The sequence below is a fragment of the Myotis daubentonii genome, chromosome 15 (assembly GCF_963259705.1).
Source record: "Myotis daubentonii chromosome 15, mMyoDau2.1, whole genome shotgun sequence".
Classification (NCBI taxonomy): Eukaryota; Metazoa; Chordata; class Mammalia; order Chiroptera; family Vespertilionidae; genus Myotis; species Myotis daubentonii.
Genome location: NC_081854.1, coordinates 5,328,022 through 5,351,172, shown reverse-complemented (window position 1 = coordinate 5,351,172; position 23,151 = coordinate 5,328,022). Strand labels below are relative to the sequence as shown.

General features: G+C 43.1%; 4 protein-coding genes across 4 annotated transcripts in view; 1 reads left to right on the top strand and 3 right to left on the bottom strand.

The window, feature by feature from the left end:
* Positions 1-17,633, bottom strand: part of LOC132217161 (zinc finger protein 501-like) — a 43,599-nt gene extending 25,966 nt beyond the window's left edge. The window contains exons 1-2 of the mRNA XM_059667264.1: positions 17,601-17,633; positions 16,601-16,727 (exon numbers count right to left, since the gene is read on the bottom strand). Coding sequence (XP_059523247.1) covers positions 16,601-16,727; positions 17,601-17,633 — 160 coding nt within the window. The remainder of the gene's footprint in view (positions 1-16,600; positions 16,728-17,600) is intronic.
* LOC132216086 (zinc finger protein 883-like) overlaps positions 1-23,151 on the top strand; it is a 681,654-nt gene that overhangs the window by 509,625 nt on the left and 148,878 nt on the right. The window lies entirely within an intron of this gene.
* The window catches only part of LOC132216080 (zinc finger protein 345-like), a 325,901-nt gene that overhangs the window by 236,266 nt on the left and 66,484 nt on the right, over positions 1-23,151 (bottom strand). The window lies entirely within an intron of this gene.
* LOC132216066 (zinc finger protein 850-like) overlaps positions 1-23,151 on the bottom strand; it is a 98,909-nt gene that overhangs the window by 26,177 nt on the left and 49,581 nt on the right. The gene's annotated exons all lie outside the window — the stretch shown is intronic.

Sequence of the window (23,151 nt, the reverse complement as noted above, 5' to 3'; positions counted from 1 at the left end):
AAGTTTCCAAAAAATAAAAATAAAGAAATGAAAAAAATAAAATAAAAATCCCCTGTGCTGGACCTATTTATTCTTCAATCTGTACTCGAAGCCTGTGGCAACTACGAAGCTTTTTACTCTCTGTATAGTTTTCCCTTTTCCACAATGTAATGTAGTTGGAATCATACAGTATATATACTTTTCAGACTGGTTCTTTTTACTAAGCGATATATATTTAAGTTTCTTCATTCCTTTCTTGGCTCAAGGGGTCATATCAATGTGGGGAGGTCTTGCTTCTTGGTATTCCCATTCCTAGGTAGATTTTCTCTATTTTCTCTTTTTCTTGCTGAATATTTCATTATACAGATGCACCACAGTTTGTGTATGCACTCACCATTTAGGGGACATTTTGGTTGCTAACAGTTTTTTGAAATTAGCAATAAAGCTGCTATAAACATTAAAAAAAAGAAAGAACGGCCGAAACCGGTTTGGCTCAGTGGATAGAGCGTCGGCCTGCGGACTGAAGCGTCCCGGGTTCGATTCCGGTCAGGGGCATGTACCTGGGTTGTGGGCACATCCCCGGTGGGAGGTGTGCAGGAGGCAGCTGATTGATGTTTCTCTCTCATCGATGTTTCTAACTCTCTATCTCTCTCCCTTCCTCTCTGTAAAAAATTAATAAAACATATAAATAAATGAATGAAGGAAGGAAGGAAGGAAGGAAGGAAGGAAGGAAGGAAGGAAGGAAGGAAGGAAGAAAACACTGGGAGAACCAAGATGGCGGCATAGGTTAACGCCGGAGTTTGCTGCTTTGAACAACTACTTCAAAAGTGAAACCAAAAAACGGAAGGGACATCACCCAGAACCACAGGAACGCTGGCTGAGTGGAAGTCCTACAGCTAGGAGGAAAGAGAAACGCACACGGACACTCAGAGGAGGCGCGGTGCTGAGGTCAAGTTCTGAGGTGCGGAGTGCACGGAGCGGGCTGGCGGCGGAGGGCGCGGTTGGCGTTTTCAATCGGGAGGGAGTCGCAGACTCTGAGCTCCAGATCCGGGCAAGTCTTTAGGGACCCAGACTCAAACGGGAGAAGCGGGACTGTCTGGTTTCGGTCAGAGCGAGTGCAGCTTTCTCTCTGAGCTTTGCAGCGGGTGCTGGGACTCAGAGAGGCAGAGCCCCTGGGGACAGGACTGAGAGCCACCATAACTGCTCTCTCCGGCCCACCCTGTTGATCCTGTGCGACCCGCCCTGCCCCGCCCAAGCCCTGCACAGAGGCATTTGCCGGATAGCCTCAGGCAAAGGCTAGATTAGCACCTCCCTAGAGGACAGAAGTTCTCTCACTGCTGACATAGCTGATTCTCATAGCCACTTGGCCTGGAGGTCAAACCCTCCCTGGAATTAGCTACAACAATCAAGATTTAACTATAAGACTGCGAACAAAGACCACTAGGGGGTGCACCAAGGAAGCATAACAAAATGCGGAGACAAAGAAACAGGACAAAATTGTCAATGGAAGATATAGAGTTCAGAACCACACTTTTAAGGTCTCTCAAGAACTGTTTAGAAGCTGCCGATAAACTTAATGAGATCTACACGAAAACTAATAAGACCCTCGATCTTATATTGGGGAACCAACTAGAAATTAAGCATACACGGACTGAAATAACGAATATTATACAGACGCCCAACAGCAGACCAGAGGAGCGCAAGAATCAAGTCAATGATTTGAAATGCGAGGAAGCAAAAAACATCCAACCGGAAAAGCAAAATGAAAAAAGAATCCAAAAATGCGAGGATGGTGTAAGGAGCCTCTGGGACAGCTTCAAGCGTACCAACATCAGAATTATAGGGGTGCCAGAAGATGAGAGAGAGCAAGATTTTGAAAACCTATTTGAAGAAATAATGACAGAAAACTTCCCCCACCTGGTGAAAGAAATGGACTTACAGGTCCAAGAAGCGCGGAGAACCCCAAACAAAAGGAATCCAAAGAGGACCACACCAAGACACATCATCATTAAAATGCCAAGAGCAAAAGATAAAGAGAGAATCTTAAAAACAGCAAGAGAAAGAAACTCAGTTACCTACAAGGGAATACCCATACGACTGTCAGCTGATTTCTCAACAGAAACTTTGCAGGCCAGAAGGGAGTGGCAAGAAATATTCAAAGTGATGAATACCAAGAACCTACAACCAAGATTACTTTATCCAGCAAAGCTATCATTCAGAATTGAAGGTCAGATAAAGAGCTTCACAGATAAGGAAAAGCTAAAGGAGTTCACCACCAAACCAGGATTATATGAAATGCTGAAAGGTATCCTTTAAGAAGAGGAAGAGGAAGAAAAAGGTAAAGATACAAATTATGAACAACAAATATGCATCTATCAACAAGTGAATCTAAGAATCAAGTGAATAAATAATCTGATGAACAGAATAAACTGTTGATTATAATAGAATCAGGGACATAGAAAGGGAATGGACTGACTATTCTTGGGGGGGAAAGGGGTGTGGGAGATGTGGGAAGAGACTGGACAAAAATCGTGCACCTATGGATGAGGACAGTGGGTGGGGAGTGAGGGCGGAGGGTGGGGCGGGAACTGGGAGGAGGGGAGTTATGGGGGGGGAAAAAAGAGGAACAAATGTAATAATCTGAACAATAAAGATTTAATTAAAAAAATAAAAAAATAAAAAATATCATACCACAGGGAAAAAAAAAAAAAAGAAAAAAAGAAAGAAAGAAAACGCTGGGTTTCCAGCTATGAATGTAACAAAGGCCAACCAAGAATTCCTCCCCAATGACCCTTCTCCAAGGCAAGACCACCTGTGACACCACTGTGTCATTAATAAATCCCTGTTTCGTCCAATCCCGTTTGCCTCAGTGGAGATAACGTCGGCCTGTGGACTGAAGGTTCCCAGGTTCAATTCCAGTCAAGGGCATGTATCTTGGTTGTAGGCACATTCCCAGTAGGGGTTGTGCAGGAGGGAGCTGATTGATGTTTCTCTCTCATTGATGTTCCTAACTCCCTCTCCCTACCTCTCTGTTAAAAAATCAATAAAATACATTAAAAAAATAAAATAAAATCATGTTTCTTCTGTGATGCACAAAGGATTCTTCCCCTTAAATCCCACTTGACCCATTCCATGGGATAAATGATGCAAATCTTCAGAGAAAAAGAAAAAAAGTGGATGATCAACACTGTGGTAGAACAACAAAGGACAAATGAGACAACAGACAAATGACCTATGTGAGCCCTTGCTGGCTTGGCTCAGTGGATGGAGCGTCTCCCTGTGGACTGAAGGGTCCTAGGTACAATTCTGGCCAGGGCATGTGCCGCAGTTGCAGGCTTCATCCCCAGGTGGTGGTGTGTAGGAGGCAGCCGATCGATGATTCTCTCTCACCATTGATGCTTCCATATCTCCCTTCCTCGCTGAAATCACTAAGAATATATTTTTTTAAAAACCCACCTATGTGAGTGACATCCGAAAGAATGCAGAATCAGAGATATGAGCATCTCCCCTGACCCCAGTGTAAGTAGACAGCTACTCACGAACAAAAACCCATATGAAATAGGAGTAAGAGTAACATGAAGACAGTATAACAGACACAAATAAAGAAGAAGTGTGCAGAAAGAATGACTAGAAAAGACTGGGTGAATAAACATATTTGCAAATACGGACAGTAAAAAACAAGGGTCAGAATTACCTCCAGCAGCCCCTGTGCTTTTGCTATCATTGACCAAAGTGGCGTATTCTTAAAAAAACACTAGAAATTTTTGTGTTTAAAAACCACATAATGCCTTGGCCAGTATGGCTCAGTTGGTTAAAGTATCATCCTGTGTACCAATGCGTCGAGTATTCAATTCCCAGTCAAGGCACACATCAGTATATGGGTTCCATTTCCAGTTACCTTGTGTGCAGAAGTCAGCCAATTGATATTTCTCCCTCACACTGATCTTTTCTCTCTCTCTCTCTCTCCTATCCCCCCCCCCCCCCAGCCATCTCTCTTCCTCAAATATTTAAACAAGTTCAGTAAAAGGGAGATAAAGCAAAATAAAACAATACAAATATTGGCTGCTCTTAAATTAAACTAAAGCAAAGAATAAAAACCAACAAACAAACAACAATCTTCAAGGGTGTAGGGGAGGCTGGGAAAGTCAATTGGGGGGAAAAAAAACGTTTAAAGAAATGAAAGGTAAGACATTATATCTCACATTAGGAACCACAAAGCATCATAAGAGATGTTGAGCCCTAACTGGTTTGGCTCAGTGGATAGAGTGTTGGCCTGCGGATTGAAGGGTCACAGGTTCGATTCCAGTCAAGGGCATATACCTTAGTTGCGGGCACATGTCTAGTAGGAGGTGTGCAGGAGGGAGTTGATCAATGTTCTCTCTCATCGATGTTTCCAACTCTGTATCCCTCTCTCTTCCCCTATGTAAACAATCAATAAAATATAGTTTAAATTAAAAAAAAAGAGAGAGAGATGTTGATGTTAAGAGACAACATGACCCTCTATAGAGAAATCTGTCAGGATCCCATATGAGCTTCTGAAATTAATAAACAAATTCAGAGCCCAGGCCATGTAGCTCTCTTGTTGAGTGTGTGGTCCCGACGCACCACGGCTGTGGGTTTTCTAGGCACATGTAGGGGACAGCCAATAAATGCTTAGATGGGTAGAACAGCAGGTCAGTTTACCTCTCTTTCTCTGTTTCCCTTCCTGTCTCTAAAATCAATAAATAAAGGCTGCCCAGTATGGCTCAGTGATTGAGCATAAACCCATGACCTAGCACAGTGGTTCTCAACCTTCTGGCCCTTTAAATACAGTTCTTCATTGGTGACCCAACCATAACACTATTTTCGTTGCTACTTCATAACTGTAATGTTGCTACTGTTATGAATCGTAATGTAAGTATCTGATATGCAGGATGGTCTTAGGCGACCCCTGTGAGGACAGTACTGATGGGGACCGTGGCACTAGGGCACTTGGTAACTGTAAGAACATTTTTTCTAGCCAGTGAGTAAGTCCATGGCTAAGAGGGGCTAGATGTGCTAAAGGACAGGAGAGCAGGAACAGAATAGAGAATGCCCCTAAAAGAAGTGGGGTGAGTAAATGAAAATTAAATGTGCCAAGCTGGCAGATTAGAAAAATTAATTTGGTCTAACTACTTGTAATTAGGGGGCAGTACAATCCCGTAACTAGTGAAGATGAGTCCATGATTTGACTCATGTATATAAAACCAGTGGGGAATGAAGTATGGTACCTATTTGCTTTGTTTAACAATGGACAGGTTACTTTGATTTTCTAAATTGTATAAGTCATCCCATTCGATTGAATGCCTTATTGATTGTAACGTGACTATCCTATTGATTGTGATCTTACTGGTTATGGAAGCACGTTCTTCTGTACCTGGGAAACAGGACAGCACAATTATCCTAAATTGTCTTAGTGGCCACAGATAATGCATTCCAGTTGACTCAGTGGTCCCAAGACCAGGACAGCACAATTACTCTAAATTGCCTCCATGGCTCTAGATAATGAATTCCTGGCAACCCAGTGGTCTCAAGACCGGAGGGCTCTAGATAATGTGTTCCTGTCAACCCAGCAGTCCCAGATAATGTGTTTCTTTCAACTCAGTGATCTGGAGATTAACATGCTTAATTTTGCTTCTGTAAACTGCTTTTTTTGCAAACCAGGTTCCTCATTCCAAACCCTGGGATGTAATTAATACCTTTATAATTTTTGCCTATATAAACCTGAAGTTACGACCATCTGATCACTATGAGATTTGGGGAATGGCCCCTCATAGTCCCGGATTGCAATAAATGTGACTCTTTAAAAAAAAACAACAAAAAAATAAAAAATAAAATCAATTAATAAAGGCTGCCCAGTATGGCTCAGTGATTGAGCATAAACCCATGACCTAGCACAGTAGTTCTCAACCTTCTGGCCCTTTATATACAGTTCCTCATTGGTGACCCAACCATAACACTATTTTCATTGCTACTTCATAACTGTAATGTTGCTATTGTTATGAATCGTAATGTAAATATCTGATATGCAGGAAGGTCTTACGCGACACCTGTGAAAGTGTCGTTGGACTGCCAAAGGGGTCTCGACACACAGGTTGAGAACCGCTGACCTCGGAGATCACAATTCCAGCCCTTGTCAGAAGATATGTGCAGGTTGCCGGCCCAGTCTCCATTGGGGGGTGTGCAGAAAGCAGCTGATCAATGACTCGCTCTCATTATTCATGTTTCTATTGCTCTCTCCTTTTCCTCTCTGAAAACAATAAAATATAGTTTAAAAATAAATAATTTAAGGAATAAATAAATAGCCTTGGCCCATGTCGCTCAGTGCTGAGAGTGCCTGCTTGCACACTGGAATGTCATGGATTTGATCCTCTGTAAGAGGCAGGTATGTGGGTTTCAGGTTCAATCCCCCTCCTAGTGGGGGCACATCTGTGAGGCAACCAATAGATCTCTCTCTCTCTTAGAAAAAACATCAATGGAAAAAATACTCTCACTATTCAGGTGAAGATAAAAGAAGAAAGAATGGAATTCAGAAATGTTATGGGAGAGGAGATCCAAGATGGCAGTGTACGCAAGGGCCTATACTCGCTTTGTCCCACAACCACATCAAAATTACAACTAAAATACAGAACAAAAATCATCCAGAACTCCTGGAAAGCTGGCTGAATGGACGTCTTAGGACAGTGGTTCTCAACCTGGACTGCACATTAGAATCACCTGGGAATCTTTTTAAAAACCTGATTTCTGGGCCTCATTATTAGTAACAATGAAACAGCATTTCCAAAGGATGAGGCCCAGAAGTCAGGATTTTAAAAAGATTCCCAGATGATTCTAATGTGCAGCCAAGGTTGAGAACCACTGTCTTAGCACTAGAGAGGTAAAGTAGAAAGCACACTGATACTGGTAGGAGGTAAAGAGGCATGGAAGGTGTTGGTCTTGTATCCATGTGGGACACTTTTTTAATTGGGAGAGAGATCGTCTCTGCAGAGGTCACCTGGAAGAGGAAGAGGTCCCAGGGCCACACCAGACGCCCAGCACAGCGTCCCAGACTGGGGAAAAAAGGCCCTACTGGCAGTAAGAACTACGGGCTGTAAAAACCAGTGCGGACTGGGGCTCAGTGACACTAAGGCTGGCAGGAGACTCAGCTGCTCCTATTACAATGCCAGTACCACGAACGGAACTTACAACCTCCCGCTTCTTCTGACCTCCAGGGCCTGGGGAGTCTGGGGGTGGAGGGGCGGATCAAGACACATACGAGGGGAAACTGGACTAACTGGCATCGGGCCAGGAATTTGGGGGCAGCTTTCTCCCAGACAAACGTGGTTGGAGTGGTCATTATACCTATGTTGGGACATCCCAGGTCGCAGTTCTGAGTGGCAACCATTTCTGTGTGCTCCCACCTGGTGATTCCCTGAGACCTCACCCCATCCAGTTTACAACTCCACCCAAGCAGTCTGCAACAGCGTTAGTATATGAATCGCCTGTCCTTGCTCAGGATGAAACCTGTCAAACAAGTTGCAGTTCAGTCAGGGAGCCCCAAACCTATCAATAAAAGGCCTATACCTGGCACAAGCACTAGCCTTCCTTGCTTCACAGCTGGGCCTCATCAGGGCATTTCCAAACTCAATACAAAGAGGAGAATCTGGAGATCTCTCTGTAGATGCTGCTGGGTGGCTCCAGGCAGAGGCTGACTTTACACCTCCCTGGAGACCCAAGAGCCAGTGTACCCAGTGGTCAGTGTCATACCATACGAGCTTACCCTTTACATCCATAAATGACACAATCAAAGGGGCAGATTCACTGACCATCAAAGCCCCACTGATGCAAGTCATGCTCCATGGGGGTGTCTCCTGCACAGCAGCTCTCCCACTGTAGTCGTAGTGACACCCATCAATGCTAAAATCCTCAAGAAAAATCTGGCAAATTGGATCCAACAATACATTAGAAAGATCATACACCATGACCAAGTGGCATTTATTCCAGGGATGAAAGATTGGTACAATATCTGCAAATCAATAAATATGATACAACATATAAACAAAATGAAAGACAGAAATCATATAATAATATCAATTGATGTAGAAAAAGCTTTTGACATAATCTGACACCCTTTCTTGATAAAAACTCTCAGCAAAGGGGAGCCCAAGGATCACACCTCAACATAATAAGAGCTTTTATGACAAACCCACAGCCAACATCATACTCAATCAGCAAAAACTACAACCATTTCCCCTAAGAACAGCAACAACACAGGGATGACCACTTTCACCACTCCTGTTTGATATAAAACTGGAAGTGCTAGCAATAACAATCACATAAGCAGCAGAAATTAAAGGCTTCATAATTGGAAAAGAAGAAAACCATCATTATTCAAAGATGACGTGATATTGTACATAGAAAACCCTAAACATATCATCAAGAAACCACTAAATTTAATAAATGCATTCACCAATGTTGCAAATTACAAAATTAACAACCAGAAATCGATGGCTTTTTTATACACCAATAACGAACTCACAGAAAGAGAAACAAACAAAAAATCCTATCTACCATTACAACAAAAAAATTAGGATACCTAGGAATAAACTTAACTAACGAGGTAAAAGACCTGTATTCCGAAAACTACAGGAAGTTGAGAAAAAGAAATAGAAGAAGATATAAAAAAAAATGAAAAAATACACTGTGTTCATGGGTTGGTAGCATCAACATCAGGAAAATGTCCATACTACCCAAAGCAATCTGCAGATTCAATGCAATCCCCATTAAGATACCAACCGCATATTTCACAGACCTATAATAAGCTCTCCAAAAATAAATATGGAATAATAATAATAATAGTAAAAAATAGCCGCAGCAATCTTGAGAAAGAACAAAGTTGGAGGGATGACAATACCAGGTACCAAGATATATTGCAAACATGCCTGGTACTGGCACAACAACACACATATAGAACAATGCAACAGAACAGAGAATCCAGATAACGACCCAAGCCATTATGTTCAATATTTGTCAAAGGAGGCAACAGCATACAATGAATTCAAGACAGTCTCTTCAATAAATGGTGTTGGAAAAATTGGACTGATACATGCAAAGTATTGAAACTAGACCACCAACTTATACCAGACACAAAATAAACTAAATATAAAGTCCGTAAACGTAACATGGGAAACCATAAAAATCTTAGAAGAATTCACAGCAGCAAAATATCAGACATATATCCTAGCAATGTCTTTACGGATACAGCTCCTAGGGCAGTGATGGCGAACCTTTTGAGCTCGGCGTGTCAGCATTTTGAAAAACCCTAACTGAACTCTGGTGCCGTGTCACATATAGAAATTTTTTGATATTTGCAACCATAGTAAAACAAAGATTTATATTTTTGATATTTATTTTATATATTTAAATGCCATTTAACAAAGAAAAATCAACCAAAAAAATGAGGTCGCGTGTCACCTCTGACACATGTGTCATAGGTTCACCATCACTCTCCTAGGGTAATGGAAACTAAGGAAAAAATGAATAAATGGAACTATGTCAAGATAAAAAGCTTCTGCAAAGCAATAGAAACCATCAACAAAACAACAAGAAAGCCCACTGAATTGGAGAACATATTTGCCAATGTTGAATCCGATAAGGGTTTACTCTCCAAAATTTACAGGGAACTCTAAGAAAGGACATCTTAACCAAAAGAAGATAAACGATCCAATCAAAAAACGGGCAACGGACCTAAATACACGCTTTTCGAAAGTAGACATATAGAAAGCGAAGAGACATATAAAAACATGCTCAAAGCCACTTATCCGAGAGACGCAAATCAAAACGACAATGAGATATCACCTCACACTTGTCAGGATGGCTGTCATCAACAAATGGATAAACGACAAACGACAAGTGCTGACAAGGATGCGGAGAAAAAGGAACCCTTGGGCATCGCTGGTGGGAATGCATATTGGTATGGACACTGTGGAATACAGTATAGAGTTTCCAAAAAATTAAAGATGGAACTCCCAATTGACCCATCTAGGAAAATATCCCAAGAAATCAGAAACAGCGCTAGCCGGTTTGGCTCAGTGGATAGAGAGTCGGCCTGCAGACTTAAGGGTCCCAGGTTCGATGATGGTCAAGGCAACATGCTGGGTTGTGGGCTCGATTCCCAGTAGGGTGAGTGCAGAACGAAGCGATCAATGATTCTCTCTTATCACTGATGTTACTATCTCTCTCTCCCTCTCCTTTCCTCACTCTGAAATCAATAATGAAATATTAAAAAAAAAGAAATCAGAAACACCAATCAGAAAGGACATATGCACCTCTATGTTCATAGCAGTACAATTTACAGTGGCTAAGATTTGGAAATAGCCTAAGTGCCCATCAGTAGATCAGTAGATTAAAAAAACAGTGGTACATCTACACAATGGAATACTATGCTGCTGTTAAAAAGGAGGAACTCTTACTATTTGCAACAGCATGAATGGAACTGGAGAGCATTATGCTACACAAAGTAAGCCAGGTGGAGAAAGATAAATATCACAGGCCCTAATCGGTTTGGCTCAGTGGATGGAGCGTCAGCCTGCGGACTGAGGGGTCCCGGGTTTGATTCCGGTCAGGGGCATGTGCCTTGGTTGCGGGCACATCCCTGGTGGAAGTTGTACAGGAGGCGGCTGATCGGTGTTTCTCTCTCATCAATGTTTCTAGCTCTCTATCCCTCTCCCTTCCTCTCTGTAAAAAATCAATAAAATATATATATATATATATTTTTAAATATAAGTATCACAGGATCTCACTCATTTGTGGTCAATGGGGGAAAGAAGAGACATATGTAATACAATATATATTACTTTAAACAATAAAGAATTTTTAAAAAAGAAATATTGTGAAAATATCCATAGTACACAATGCAATCGACAGATTAAATGGAACCCTGAGGTTAATTCTTATGGTATTTTACAAAGATATGAAAAGAGAACCTTGAAATGTATAGAACTAAAAAATGTGAATTGCAAAAACAATAGTGAGTGAAAAGCAAGATGATGGCATCACACTTCCTGACTTCAATTTAGTACAAAGAGAAGGCAAGCAAATAATGTGTTGCTGGAGAAACACAGACACATACATCAACAAAACAGAACGAAAAACACAGAAATAAACCCAGCACATACTTTCAAGTACTCTTTGTCAAAACTGCAAGACAGACGTGGCAACAAACAACAATGAAAACACAACAACCCAAAACCTATGGGACACAGCGAAAGCAGTCTTGAGAGGGAAGTTCATAGCTCTACAAGCCTACTGAAAAAACAAGAAACAATGATAATAAATTACCTAACCCTACAACTCAAAGAGTTAGAAAGAGAGCAACAAGAAAAGCCCAGTGTAAGCGGAAGGAAGAAAATAATAAAGATCAGAGTGGAGATAAATGACATAGAGACCAAAAAAACAATACAAAAGATCAACAAAACCAAGAACTGGTTCTTTGAAAGGATAAACAAGATTGATGAACCTCTAGCCAGGCTCACCAAGAAGCAAAGAGAGAAGAAAAAAAAAAGAGGAAAACAAAAGAGAAAAAAAGAAAGAGGAAAAAAAAAAGAAGCAAAGAGAAAGGACCCAAATAAACAAAATCAGAAATGAAAGAGGAGAAATAACAACAGACCCCACAGAAATACAAAGGATTGTTAAAAAATACTATGAACAACTCTATTCCAACAAACTAGACAACGTGGAGGAAATGGACATATTCCTAGCAAAATACAACCTTCTAAAACTTAATCAGGAAGAATCTACAAATCTCAATAGGCCAGTAACTATGAATGAAATTGAAGCAATAATCAAAAAGCTTCCAGCAGACAAAAGACCGGGGCCAGACGGCTTCACAGGGGAGTTTTACCAAACATTCAAGGAAGAACTAAAACCTAGCCTCCTCAGACTATTACAAAAAATTCAAGAGGAAGGAACACTTCCAAGCTCATTCTATGAAGCCAGGATCACCCTAATACCAAAACCAGATAAAGATAACACAATGAAAGAGATTTACAGGCCAATATCCCTCATGAACATAGATGCCAAAATCGTTAACAAAATCCTAGGAAATCGGATCCAGCAGTACATCAGAAAAATCATACACCATGACCAAGTAGGATTTATCCCAGGGATGCAAGGATGGTACAATATCTGCAAATTGATAAACGTGATACATCACATAAACAAACTGAGAGAGAAAAACCACATAGTCATATCAATTGATGCAGAAAAAGCATTTGACAAAATCCAACACCCATTTTTGATAAAAACTCTCAGCAAACTTGGAATAGGAGGGTCATACCTCAACATAATAAAAGCCATATATGACAAACCCACAGCCAACATCATACTCAATGGCCAAAAACTAAAACCATTTCCCCTAAGAACAGGAACAAGACAGGGATGTCCACTCTTACCACTCCTGTTCGACAAAGTACTGGAAGTATTAGCCATTGCGATTACACAAGAAGAAGAAATAAAAGGCATCCAAATTGGAAATGAAGAAGTAAAACTGTCCTTATTCTCAGATGACATGATACTGTACATAAAAAACCCTAAAGACTCCATCAAAAAACTATTAGATGTAAGAAATGAATTCGTCAAGGTAGCAGTTTACAAAATTAACGCCAAGAAATCTATGGCATTTCTAGACACCAATAATGAAATTACAGAAAGAGAGACTAAAAAAGTAGTCCCATTTACCATCACACCAAAAAAATTAAGAAACCTAGGAATAAACTTAACTAAAGAGGTAAAAGACCTCTACTCAGAAAACTACAGGATGTTGAAAAAAGAGATAGAGGAAGACATAAACAGATGCAAGAACATACCGTGTTCATGGATTGGTAGAATCAACATCATTAAAATGTCCATACTACCCAAAGCAATCTATAAATCCAACACACTCCCCATTAAAATACTAACGGCATATTTCACAGACCTAGAACGAACTCTCCAAAAATTCATCTGGAATAAAAAAAGACCCCAAATAGCTGCAGCGATACTGAGGAAGAAGAACAAAGTAGGTGGGATCTCAATACCAGATATCAAGCTGTATTACAAAACCACTGATCTCAAAACTGCCTGGTACTGACACAAGAACAGAGATATAGATCAATGGAATACAATAGAGAACCCAGAAAACTACCCAAACAAATATGCTCAATTAATATTTGACAAAGGAGGCAAGAACATGCAGTGGAGTCAAGATAGTCTCTTCAATAAATGGTGTTGGGAAAATTGGACAGATACATGCAAAAAAATGAAACTAGACCGCCAACTTACACCATACACAAAAATAAACTCACAATGGATAAAGGACTTAAATGTAAGACGAGAAACCATAAAAATACTAGGGGAATACAAAGGCAACAAAATCTCAGACATATGCCCAAGCAATTTCTTCACCAATACATCTCCTAGGACATTGGAAAGTAAAGAGAAAATAAACAAATGGGACTACATCAAAATAAAAAGCTTCTGCACAGCAAAAGAAACCAACAACAAAACAACAAGAAAGCCCACTGCATGGGAGAACATATTTGCCAATGTTATCACTGATAAGGGTTTAATCTCCAACATTTATAGGGAACTCATATAACTTAACAAAAGGAAGATAAACAATCCAATCAACAAATGGGCAAAGGACCTAAACAGACACTTTTCAAAAGAGGACATTCAGAAAGCCAAGAGATATATGAAAACATGCTCCAAGTCACTAATCATCCGAGAGATGCAAACAAAAACAACAATGAGGTATCATCTGACACCTGTCAGAATGGCTATTACCAACAAATCAACAAACGACAAGTGCTGGAGAGGATGGAAATTAAAAATGCAATTCCCTTTTGACCCAGTGATCCCACTTCTAGGACTATATCCCAAGAAACCAGAAATGTCAATCAGAAAGGATATATGCATCCCTATGTTCATAGCAGCACAATTTACTATTGTGAAGATCTGAAAACAGCCTAAGCGCCCATCAGCAGATGAATGGATTAGAAAACTGTGGTACATCTACACAATGGAATACTATGCTGCTGTAAAAAAGAAGGAATTCTTACCATTTGCAACAGAATGGATGGAACTGGAGAGCAGTATGCTAAGTGAAATAAGCCAGTCAATGAAAGAAAAATACATGACCTCACTCATTTATGGATAATAAAGACCATTATAAACTTATGAACAAAAATAGATACAGAGGCAGAGCAGCATCGAACAGACTGTCAAACTCCAGCGGGAAGGCTAGGGAGGGTTTGGGGGTGGGAGGGGGTTAAGAGATCAATCGAAGGACTTGTATAAATGTATATAAGCATAACCAATGGACACAAGACACTGGGGGGTAGGGGAGGCCAGAGGAATGTCAAGGGGGAAAAAAAGGAGACATATGTAATACTTTGTGTAATACTTTAAGGAATAAAACAAAATTTTAAAAAAATTGCAAGACAGAGAAGAAGGGAAAGATAGTTTCTTCAATGAAGGGTGCTGCTGAAAATCAATACTCACATGTAAACACAACAATACTGGACATCACTGATAAAATTTAACGCAACCTGCATAACAGAATTGAATATCAGCACTAAAACTTAAAATGCCTCAGGACAACCTAGAGAAAAAGTTTTGGAGGTTTGTTTTGACATGCTTTTCTGAATGTGACACCAACCACCAGACAAAAAAGAAAAAACAGACAGTCCAGATTGCAACCAATAAAGAAAAAAGCTTCTTCATAGCCCAAGAGCAATAAACAAAAAGAAATGAAAGGAAATCTAGAGAACAAAAGAAAATACTTGCAAATGCTATGAAGGAATCGCTTGGAGAGACTGGGGATTCAGTTCTGATCAGCACAATAAAGCAAATATTGAGATATAGAAAGAAATTCACACAAATAGTTGGAGTTCCCAGGGAATAATAAAGTTATGTTAATACTATACTGGAGGCTAATAACAATGCAATGACTTGTCTGAAAACCAAACTCAATATAACTTCATTAAAAATACTTTAGCCAAAACCGGTTTGGCTCAGTGGATAGAGCGTCGGCCTGCGGACTGAAAGGTCCCAGGTTCGATTCCGGTCAAGGGCATGTACCTGGGTTGCGGGCACATCCCCAGTAGGAGATGTGCAGGAGGCAGCTGATGGATGTTCCTCTCTCATCGATGTTCCTAACTCTCTATCTCTCTCCCTCCCTCTCTGTAAAAAATCAATAAAATATATTTTAAAAAAATACTTTATTACTAAGCATTAGTAACAAGCATCTGAGTTTGCTAGAAAAAAAGGTGGCACTAGACCTGCTGAACTGCAGGGTTGCCTAAAAACATGGACTTTGTAGAAAAGCGGGTGTGGGGGAGCAATGCATCTGCAAAGCACAATTAAGCACATGCAAGAATGTGCTCCTAGGTGTCATAAACAATTAATATCAACACTAATAAAAGAGAAAAATGGTAATTGGCGTACGACGATACCCTTTTCATTGGCTAATCAGGGCTATATGCAAATTAACTGCCAACTAAGATTGGCAGTTAACTGTCAACAAGATGGCGATTAATTTGCATATGTAGGCACAATGCAGGGAGGCAAAAGGGAAAGCAGGAAGAAGCCCCCTGCCACTGACAGTGATCGGAAACCCAGGGGGGAGCTAAGAGCTGGGGGGCAGGGCAAAGGCGGCCCTGGGGCCGCCTTTGCCCTGCCCCCCAGCCATGATCGGAGAATCAGGTGCCTTTTCCGCCCTGGCCAGTGATAGCAGGAAGTAGGGGTGGAGCCAGCGATGGGAGCTGGGCACGGTCGAAGCTGGCAGTCCCGGGAGCTAGGGGCCCCTTGCCTGGGCCTAAAGCGAAGCCCAGGATCTCGGGGCCGCTGCAGCTGTGGGTCCCCGCTGCCTGGGCTGGACGCCTCAGCCAGAGGCATCCTGCAGGGGCAGGGGCGGAGCCTGTGCAATCGCGGCGCCCCCCGCTGCCACTGCAGGTCCCCGCTGCCCGGGCTGGATGCCTAGTCCAGAGGCGTCAGGCCTGGGCAAGGGGCCGATCCTGCGATTGGAGGGTGATGGGGGTCAACGCCTGAGGACTCTCAGTATGTGAGGGGGGGCAGGCTGGGCTGAGGGACACTCCCCCCCCACACACACACACAGACCCAGTGCACGAATTTCGTGCACCGGGCCCCTAGTATAATATAAACAAGGAGACAGAAGGTGGTTGGTGTCACAAAAACTTGAAGTCAAAGAATGTTTAACCAAAAAATGCAGTTATTAAGCAGGATAAGGTATAGAAACAATTCTTCAAAAACGATGTACAAGTGACCAACAGGAACATAGAAAATGCTTTCCTCCCTGATCAAGGTGGAATCCCTCAGGCTTCCTGCAACACTACCAACCACAAGTCCTTCCCTGTGAATTTGGTACAGCGGGGAGTATTGGGACTTCAGGAATAGAAGGGAGCAGGGGAAACAGACCAACCCTCCCCAAGAAAGCAACTATCCAGATAACTGGAAAAAACAAGCAGTACCACAGTCTACATGGGAGGACAGAGCACACCCTGGGAGATGGGGCCTATGAATAGAAAAGCCAAGTCCAGGTCACTGGTGACAGTGAGGGTCTTACCCAGGGAGGACAGAAGTTCAAAGTTCTCCAGCATCACATTCAGGTACAGCTGTCTCTGACCCTCATCAAGGAGGCTCCATTCCTCCCTGGAGAAGTACAGGGCAATGTCCTCAAAGGTGACCCCAACCTGTCAGAATTAAGACAATTGAAACAGAGCTGTCTCTCTGAGAACCAGTAATCCTACTCCTTACACACCTTCCCCCCCCTCAACCTCCTCCAGGGCACCCGTTTAGTGTGGACACCAGGCCCTAATGCCAGTGCAGGCTGCTCTCTCATCACAGTCCCATTACTCACTGCATGGCCCTCAGCACAGCAGCTGGGTTCCTGGGAAGGATTGGGGGAGGGGAGGGGAGAGGGAAATGCCATTTTAAGTCTGGACGATTCCTGCAGGGCCCCAACCTTCCTGCCAGCAATACCACTGCAATCTCCCAGATCCTGCCTCCAAGACAAAGCCAAGCGTGGGTTTATGCTTCGCCTTTCAGTCCCCACACCAAGTCCCCGGACCAAGAGCTCACCCCTCCTCCAGATGTGCACACCACTGGGTAATGTTCATCCCCTTCCCATGTTCAGACCCCAGGTTCACTCCCTCAGCTCTGCCCCCTTCCAGCTCCAATGCCACTGGATCTCGCTGGACTCACCCATGAACTTGGCATATGGCGTGTAGAGAGCTTGTAGTCCAGCCGGATCCAGGACCCCCCCAGGCCCCTGATGGACCCACAGCCGGGAAAGCCCCGAATGAGTCTGTGCCGTCCTCCCTGCAGCCTCTGCTCTTTCCGTCAATACTCACAGCCACATCCTCAGGGACCTTCAGATGCAAGTCACCCCCGTCCTCTCTGCCCTGCACTTGCTGTGTCCTCAGAAGCCACAGCACTCCTCTCTCCCCTCCACCTTCCTCACGGTCCTCCGCGCGGGACTGAGCTGCAGGACGGGACAGGCGCCCGCACCCGGGCTGTCCTGTTGGGTGTGAGGAGGCGGGGAGGGCCTGGGGGACTCGACTCACCTCGGCCCGTCTCCTCAGCGGGGGCGCCGCCATTGCCCTCTGTGGGCAGAGCCGGGCGGGAGCAGCGAGAGAAGCCGCCGCTGCAGGAATGGCGGTCCCTGGCGTGGGTCCGGGTGGTTGGTGACCAGGAGCTCCAATCCCGCGTATGAGCTGTGAGCACCACTGGAGGCTCCCACCATTGGCTGTGTGGCCGGGAGCACCACTCTCCAACCTTCTCCACGGGACTTTGGACCAGGAAAACCCCATCTGCTGAGACAAAAACCTAAGACAAGACCCGGCCGGGAGCGCTACCGGTCCCGCCCGAAAGAAGCGACCTAAGGGAAAATGCCTTTCCTGACTCTCCATTGGCTCAGCCTGTTGGCATTCCATGCCTGGCCTTCTGGGTAATGTAGTTTCTCCGCTCCAAAGCCTGGATCCTGTATTTCCTAAGCTGACTACAGGACTGCATTTAGCCCAAGAACACACCAAGGATACTCAGGCCTCTCAAGCGCCTTCAAGGGGCGTGATTTCGAGGGCAAGTTTCTTTCTCATGTACCCGCGTGGCTGGTTTTGAATATCTTTCTTACAGGACCAGTTCTTTCTGAATGGCAGGCATTGTTTCTTCATTCAGGACATTTGGCATGTGTCTCCTTCAGGTCAAATGTAGTTTGCAGAAGTTGCTCGAGTCTCTAACTGCCTCTAACCTGCCTCCACTGAATCCATTACTCAAAGTTAATGTCACAAAACAGACACTCATACTTAAGAGCATCTGCTGCTGATGCATCCAAAGTGTCAGCTCTGCCTGGGCTGCAGTTTGGATAAAATGGCCAAGAGACAAGTGAAAAAATGCTCAAAGTGACTGATCATCAGAGAGATGCAAATTAATGCAACAATGAGGTATCACCCCACCACTTTCATAATGGCTGCCATCAGCACATCAAGAAATGTTAAGTGCTGTGTAGGATGTGGAAGAATGGGAACCCTAGTACACCCCTGGTGGGAATGCTAAGTGCTACAGTCATAATGGATTCAGTTTGAAGTTTTTGCAAAATATTTAATATGGAACTCCCATTTAATTCAGTGATTCTACTCCTAGGAATATATCCTAAGATACCTGAAACAATCACATAGATATATGTACCCCTATGCTCATAGCAGCACTATTTACAATAGCAAAGATCTGGAAACTGTCCAAGTACTCATCAGTAGATGATTGATTGGATAAAAAACTGTGGTACATTGATATCCTGGAATACTATGCAGCAGTAAAAATGAAGACTCTCTTCCCCTTTCACACAGCATGTAGGGACCTGGGGAGCACCATGCTAAGTGAAATAAGCCAAGGGGGAAAAGAGAAGTATCACCTCATCTCACTCATATGTGTAATCTAATTAACAAAAAAACCCCTGTTGAATGGAGTAAATTCAGAGTGTAGAATTCAGAATGCAGAATCTTAGAAGGGAAGGTGAGGGAGGGTAAAAAAAAAAAAAAAGATAAAACATCCTTCCCTGTGGATTATACACACACACACAAACAATAAAAGCAGTCACCCGAGCCTTGAGCATTTTCTTCTGTTCTCTGAAAGCAATGGGAAAGCTCTAGCTTTCTGGGTTCTGGGTTTGCTCTACATTTGTGTTTATAAATCTGTCTTCTGTCAGTTGTGTCCCTGAAAATGCTGATACCCCTCCATGTAACATTCACCTGATTCACATGAGTTGATTGCTTTTGGTGTAGTTGTAAGAAAAGTCCAAACTTGTGGAGAATTTCTCTCAGTTTATTTGACCAAAGCCTGTGACGTTGCCAAGAAGCAACAAGAAAACACACTGAAGTGGGAGAATGGCAGTTTTGCACCTTCTTTATACATTAGACCAGGGTGGGCAAACTTTTTGAGGAGAAGACATAAGGGGGTTATATGAAATTCACTGTTGATAAATTAAGGGAGAGAGTTGAGGAGCGAAATCTCTGGGAGTGGATAAAAAGTTTAAAAAATTGACATAAACTTCTTTTTAAGTTTATCTATTAGGTAACAGTTAATATTTAACACAATAACAATAATAACTGGGGCTCTGTGGTCTTCTATGTTGGGAGATTGTGCCCTTAAGATTCTGTAAAACGGAAATTTCCCTGAAAATCCAAAGGTATGTTATCCCAGATGCAAAAACACAATAGCCACGCCTATTAAGGTAAAAATCGACCTTTTGGAAACAAAACAAAAAACAAGGCTAGGACATAACTACCTCTGTGGCTTACTTTTGCTTGGAAAGTTTTAACTTCAAGCCATCTTATATACTTACTTTTGGCCTCTGAGTTCATAAGATTGGCCATGGCATGCCAGGATCCCTGAACTTACTAGATTTAGTATGTGCCATCATTTTTGTCCAAACTGGGGAGTTAGAACTTGTTGGTTTAGCCCTAACCAGTTTGGCTCAATGGATACAGCAGTGGCCTTCGGACTAAAGGGTCCCAGGTTCAATTCCAGTCAAGGGCATGTACCTTGGTTGTGGACATATCCCCAGTAGGGAGTGTGGAGGAGGAGCTGATCAATGTTTTAAGTGCCTATCCCTCTCCCTTCCTCTCTGTAAGAAATCAAGACTATAAAAAAAATTAAAAAAAAAAACACAAAAAACTTGTCGGCTGAGGAGAGAATTCTATGAGTGGTTTATATCCTGGTGGACCCATTATTCACATCCTCCTTAACAGAATGCTCCCATATTGCTGGTGTCCCTTTTTTTGTCTCCTAGAAGTAGTCAAGCTTCACGTCAATAAAGCCTTGGGTCCTAAATGTGGATGAGGTATTCGTAAGGACAAGAAAGAGGTCTTTCTTTTTCTTTGCTGTGGCCTTCCACAATTTATGGGAAGCACCTGCTAATTAAACCCCAAGATTGTTGGCTCCTCTAATTCAACAGCTGTGTTTAAACCTATGAACAAGACTAGTTACCTTCAAGGCTACATTCTTGCTACCCCTCCTCCCTGGTCACACCTCAGAGATAATTCACAACAAGGAGTCTCTAGTTAGTAGAAAGTTTCCTTTCCTCTGCCCCTTCAAACAAGCCACTTTTGAACTCTTCATAACTTTTTCTCTAGTCATATTTCCTAGGCTTGTGAAAAGTACTGATAAGTCACCTCCCTATACATCTGCCAGACTGTCTCCAGGAAAGCAAACAAATTGTAACTTTTAAAGACAGCCCCTCAGGCCGGAACTGGTTTGGCTCAGTGGATAGAGCGTCGGCCTGCGGAATGAAAGGTCCCAGGTTCGATTCCGGTCAAGGGCATGTACTTGGGTTGTGGGCATATCCCCGTAGGAGATGTGCAGGAGGCAGCTGATCGATGTTTCTAACTCTCTCTCTCCTTTCCTCTCTGTAAAAAAGCAATAAAATATATTTAAAAAAATAAAGACAGCCCCTCATATCTACTGCACTTCAGTGCATTCCAAGGTCCCTCCATTCCTTGTCCCTTAACAACAGACACTGCTGAAAAGCAGAAGCCATCCTTTATCCCTGCCCTCTAATAACTAGCAATGTTTGGCCCTTTCTTCACTTGGAAAGTGAAATAAACTTCCTCTCTTCATGCCTTCTTTTAGGTCTGAATTCTTTCATAGCCTGCATCACTGGCCAAACCTGAACAATATTTCATTATTCTGAGTTAAGTGGGACAAAATGAGGAAAATGACATTGTAGAGGCAAAATAATATTTCCTTCTCCATTCCTAGGTTCTTTGGTTGGCCTAGTAATTAAATTATAAAATACAGCCCTAACCGGTTTGGCTCAGTGGCTAGCGCGTCGGCCTGCGGACTGAAAGGTCCCAGGTTCGATTCCGGCCAAGGGCATGTACCTTGGTTGCGGGCACATCCCCAGTAGGAGGTGTGCAAGAGGCAGCTGATCGATGTTTCTCTCCCATCGATGTTTCTAACTCTCTATCCCTCTCCCTTCCTCTCTGTAAAAAATCAATAAAATATATTTTTAAAAAAATTATAAAATACAGACTAACAGGGGAAAAACAACCAAAATGTTATTAACATGTATAACTCCATATAAATGGAAACAACTCAGAAAAAAACGGAGTAACTGGCCAAAATGGCAGACACCATTCCACGAAAAACTACCTCTACCTACAGTCAAAAAATGTTGTGTGCGGAGAGTCAGTCAGGGTAGATTGTCAGGTAAAGCACAATAAGGACCTCAGTCGTGACCCAGTGTGCTGTGCACTGTGGTAAGGGGTTGTATTCAAAAGGACTCTCTTCCAACCCAAAGACGCAGGGTGCAGACACAGGAAACTGGGAAGGAGGATGGGGTCCAGAACATGATCCTGGCTGGAGGGAAAACATGGTGAGAGCCATTGTCCCATTCAGCCAGTAGGGATATAGAGGACGGAATCAAATGGCCAGTAGGTCCTATGCATGGATAAGAGGTGAGCACCTGTCCAATGAGACCAGGATCATGAAGGACTCCAGTGTCACTTGGGAATATTAGGTCCTGGAATTCATCTTCACTCCTGCAGGGTGAATGTCAGTGCCACATAGGACCATCATTTGAAGGTCAAACTGAGGCAAGAAATTCATCACAGTGGATGGGATCACAGCATGTTACCTAATATGTGGGTGAAGGTGCAGAGACACAGCCCAAGTTACTGAGGTCTGCTGAGGGTCAAACTCTGCTGGGATCAAAGGAGAGGCATACAAATTGCAGCTCACTCTGAAAGAAGGTCCCCCTGGAGAAACCACTGCAGCTGAGATATGATGGCGTTCCCCTCAACACAGAGCCAAGGGAAGTGCTCTGAGATGTAAAAGGAATGGGAGGAAACGCAGAACTGCAACCATGGAAACAGGAGCTGCCGCTGAGCCACCCTGGTCCTCATACTGTACCTGCTCCAGCGAGGGCTGCACATCACGGGTAGAGACTGTGTCTGACGCCAGAGAAAATAATGGTTAAAATCCAGCCCCTTGAATCTGACACTTGTCTGTGGTGTAAACTTGGGGAGCTGACTTCATTTCTCAGACACTGAATTTTTTCAGCAATTTGATAGGAGTTTCCACTTACGCAGGTAATTGTGAGAATTAAAAGAGAAAATGCTCAAAAATCTAACCCGGGAAACCTGGCAACAAATCCTCAGCTTGTTACTTTTATTGATCTTGGAAGGCCAAAGCAAGCGCCATCAATCATCTGCATGTCACATTCAGCCACCTGAGACTCAGGGAGCTCTAGGGAGTCTGCTGCACATTCCCAGGGGGGCCCACCACAATGAGACCCGAGTGCCCACAGCACCTGCCTCCCTGCAGCAGAGTCAGTGGCTTCTAACAGGTCCCATTTCTCACTAAAATGCACCCAAAGACAAAGGTCCTTGTGGGCATAGGGGAGTGAGAAGTGCCTGGCCTGGGAAGGTCTCTGCAGGGAGATGCTGGAGTTCAAAGTAGATAGATAGAGAAAAATCAATGCCGAGAGAGAATCATTGATCAGCTGCCTCCTGCATACCCCACACTGCGGATCTAGGCGGGACTCAGGTATCCTCCTAGACTGTGAATGGAACCGTGAGGTTCTGGTTCATATGTTTAAAATTGAGGCCTGATGCATGAAAT